The 3,690-nt window shown below is 35.7% G+C and overlaps 1 protein-coding gene across 1 annotated transcript; it reads right to left on the reverse strand.

The window, feature by feature from the left end:
• Positions 1 to 782: 782 nt before the first annotated feature.
• Positions 783 to 3,350, reverse strand: LOC109762369 (protein neprosin-like). Its single transcript, XM_040388447.3, has 6 exons — positions 3,214 to 3,350; positions 2,621 to 2,710; positions 2,276 to 2,440; positions 2,140 to 2,193; positions 1,892 to 2,041; positions 783 to 1,237 (listed from the first exon to the last, which is right to left on the reverse strand). Exons 1-6 carry the CDS (start codon positions 3,319 to 3,321, stop codon positions 857 to 859), a joined length of 948 nt encoding a protein of 315 aa, XP_040244381.3. The 5' UTR covers positions 3,322 to 3,350; the 3' UTR covers positions 783 to 856.
• Positions 3,351 to 3,690: the final 340 nt, after the last annotated feature.

The raw sequence follows: 3,690 nt of genomic DNA on the forward strand, positions 1-3,690 counted from the left end.
ATTCGTGTTTTAAAAAATGCTCCTAAATTTTAGAAATTGTTCACGTTTTCCAAGATAATGTTTAGAATTTGAAATTTTTTTCTTATTTCTAAAAAAATCACACTTACAGAATAATGTTTGCAATTTTTTTAAATGTGCAAAAAATCGACAAAAATGTTCGCAACAATAAAAAATGTTACAATTTTTAAAAAAATGTTTGTGTTGTCGAAAAAACATTCGGTTTTTGAACCATTTTCATATGTTTTTTAAAAGTGTTCGTGCTTTGAAATACATTTTCGAAATTTGAAATATGTACATTTGTAACGAAAACACAGTAGCTACAGTATTGCTACAGTTTGATTTTACTCACCTGCAGCATGTCTGTATGAGATGATAGTTCTTAAATTTGTGCGCTGCTATGTTCGCTGCTATTATGTTCCAGGTCTCGTTTGGTCTATTGGCTATCGTTGCGACAACCACCGCCGCGGTGGTCCAGGGTTCGATTCCGAGCTGCCGTGAATTTTCCTTTTGTGTGTTTTTCACGTGATACGGCAGGAGTGCTCGCCTCAAACGCCCATGGGGCATTAAGCGCAAGTTTGTTCCCTTTTTTTCAATTTTTGTTGTTGTTTTCTGATTTCAGTTTTCACTCTTATTTTAGTTGCAAATATTCTAATATATATATATATATATATATATATATATATATATATATATATATATATATATATAATAATTACTTTGCATAATTTTTCAAAAATTTAGTTAAGTACATATTTTAAAATATAGATGAACGGATGAAAAAATTAGCAAAACACACCTTGCTTTATTAGTACAAAAAATAAGGTATAGACTTGCAACCGAAAGCATTTGTTAGTTATCAACCATGACAACCTTCAGGCCCACCATAATAGAACAAATAACTATCCTTTACTCCAAGAGGAATGTCGCCCAACTTGTAGCAGTCTGGCCTATTCATCAAAGGGACCATGATGCTTGGAATAGGATCATGAGCACTAGCATTTGAGTCGAATATCTTCATGTTCTTAAAGTATGCTGCTTTTCTTTCACCTTCCACGGGAAAATGCCCGCTGCCCATTGCCGGCCCTCTGTCATTCCTTGGATAAGTCGCAAACCCAGCAAATAATACTTGGGGTGCAACACCATTCAACTCCGGGCAAAGATCTTTAGGAAAATGCCCTAGGAAAGAAGGCCTCTCTAGGTCGTCCTGGTATAATACCCAGTTTCCTGTATTAGGGTCCTATAATTTCAATACAAAAGATAAACAAAATCAATTACTAGCAAATGGCTTACACATATGCATGGGTCAATCCTTGGGTTTTCAAATTAAGATTCATGTCGCAACGGAGGATTAGTCACCGCATCCACCTTATGTTGACAATTTGAAATACTTTTGGTACAAAGATAGCGGTTAACATGGTAATGGTGAAGATGATAGAGACTGTCCTAGAATAAATACACTACAGATATGGGTACATCCTAAAATCGTCCATTATGCTCAAAGACCATAAAGTATGTAGCTTTTCTATATATTCTTACGTCTTACATACCTCAATGGAAGTTAAAGGTAGGGTCTCCCTTTCAACCCATTGCAAATAGAAAATCCTAAAGATCCAGATGCAATGTGTAATTTTAATTTGCATTACATTGCTAATTGAACCACAAATATATATTGATCCTACTAACATATATAATGGGGGTAGGATCATGCTATTTTTATTCATATGTGATATTAATATGTGCCTAGCTTGAACTGGATTTTTCATTCCTTTCTCTTGCAAAATTTATACATTATTTTGATATTTCCATGGTTTCCTCAAGATTATAAGGCATGATTGATAATAGCAAACTTCTTAATTATATCAAAACTTTTTGAAACCAATTTGAGGCATACCGTGTGTAGGCTAATTGTGATGTGGTGATCTTCTCCATCATATGTTGAGGGAGGACCAACTGCTTGACCCGGAACAAGTGCAGCTCCTTTAGCAGGAATGAATCCGCTGCATTTTAGGTTATAGCATCCTGTTGATCTATATCCATCCCTCTAAGTAATGGTAAAAACAAAGAGGTTGTTATGAGTTTTAGTGTCCTTGATTTTTTTTAAAAGACTTGCACAATGAAAACAAAATGGTTTGCACTTACAGTCCAAAACGTAAAGAAGCGAACATCACTGTTGTTATACAGGTCAGGAAAAACCTGAGTGAAAAAACAAAATCAGAAAACTGGACATTTCGTAGCAGCATGTACATTTATGTGGTTAGTTCGTTTTAGATTTTACATGAAACCCGGCTTCAACTTGGCTTAACAACATGGGTCCAAATTTTCCACCAACAGATATGGATGCTCCGGATTCTTGAGAATGTTTTTGATTCGGGTGAGCCCAGACACCTATTTTAGCTCGGAGACCATAGTATTTTCCTGGTTGTGTCCTCCACACAGCTACCTGGCAATAAAAAACGTTTAAGTATACTTGATAATTCAAATATGGATGAATATCTTATCCCTTCTAGGTAACTAAAGGTTTTGTCCCTCCTGTCTGATTGGAGTGCACAAATAGGAAAACAAATTACTCCTTCCATTGGAATAGCATATGTTCCTCCATCCTTAAATTGTGGTGACTTACCCCAGCAACAATGTTATCTTGGTCTTCTCCAGAAGGAAATCTGTCCCTCCTAGACAAGTCAAAATGGTGTGGCTCTGCAAGAGTTGCGTGCTGCAAAAATAATGTTGTTACTGTTGAGATAATTTACAAAAGTTCACAATAATATTTTCACACGAAATCACAAAATTATGTGATAACATGCTTTGAGCATCATATATAAGTTTGTGGCAATTATGATAAATTTTAAAATGTGTAGTTAATTAGGTTTTTGTGACGCACACATTTAGTGTCCATAGATGGTTAGAACAAGAGCCACACATTCCTGTTGCACACACACACACAGAGAGAGAGAGAGAGAGAGAGAGAGAGAGGGGAGGGGAGAGGGAGAGAGGGAGAGGGAGAGAGAGAGAGAGGGTTGGGAGAGAGAGAGAGAGTTGGGAGCTAGAAGTCCCATTATTTTATCCCGTTGAATGGCTAAAAAGTCACATGTGATGCAATATTTTCCTCAAATTGCACCTTGACTTGGATACAAGGGACCGAAGAGTCGAATCTTTGGCTAAAAATATTTTTTTTCAAAAAGTCTTAAGAATAATATTTTAGAGTGTTGCTCGTACCTTTATCTCGGTTAGTAGATTGCCATGTGCATCTATCGACATGACTGGACGAACATAGTAGGTTGAATTCAAGAGGTACAGAAAGACAACTATTACCACAAAACCCATCGGGTGTTTGAAACAATCCTTTCTTTTGTAAGAGCTCATGTGTTCTGTTGGGATACATATACATGATCCTCATACATAATTTATAGAGGCGAGGCTACATACTCTTGTCATCATTTAATGTTGGCATCATATCTTCAGATACGCCACAAGGCGTATTCAAGGAAAAAATATCTTCAGCAATAATACATTTATTGCTTTCTATTTATAATGTATATTCTTCAAAGACAGGTGTAAGATTTGGGTTCCTATATTGCCAATACATTAATGCTCCCAATTAATGTACGCAATAAGTATATCGTGATACAGACAATACATTCAATAGTAGATAGACAATTTTGATCTGTCCATTTTAACCACATATTCTATAAA

Source organism: Aegilops tauschii, chromosome 5, assembly GCF_002575655.3.
Source record: "Aegilops tauschii subsp. strangulata cultivar AL8/78 chromosome 5, Aet v6.0, whole genome shotgun sequence".
NCBI classification, from domain to species: domain Eukaryota; kingdom Viridiplantae; phylum Streptophyta; class Magnoliopsida; order Poales; family Poaceae; genus Aegilops; species Aegilops tauschii.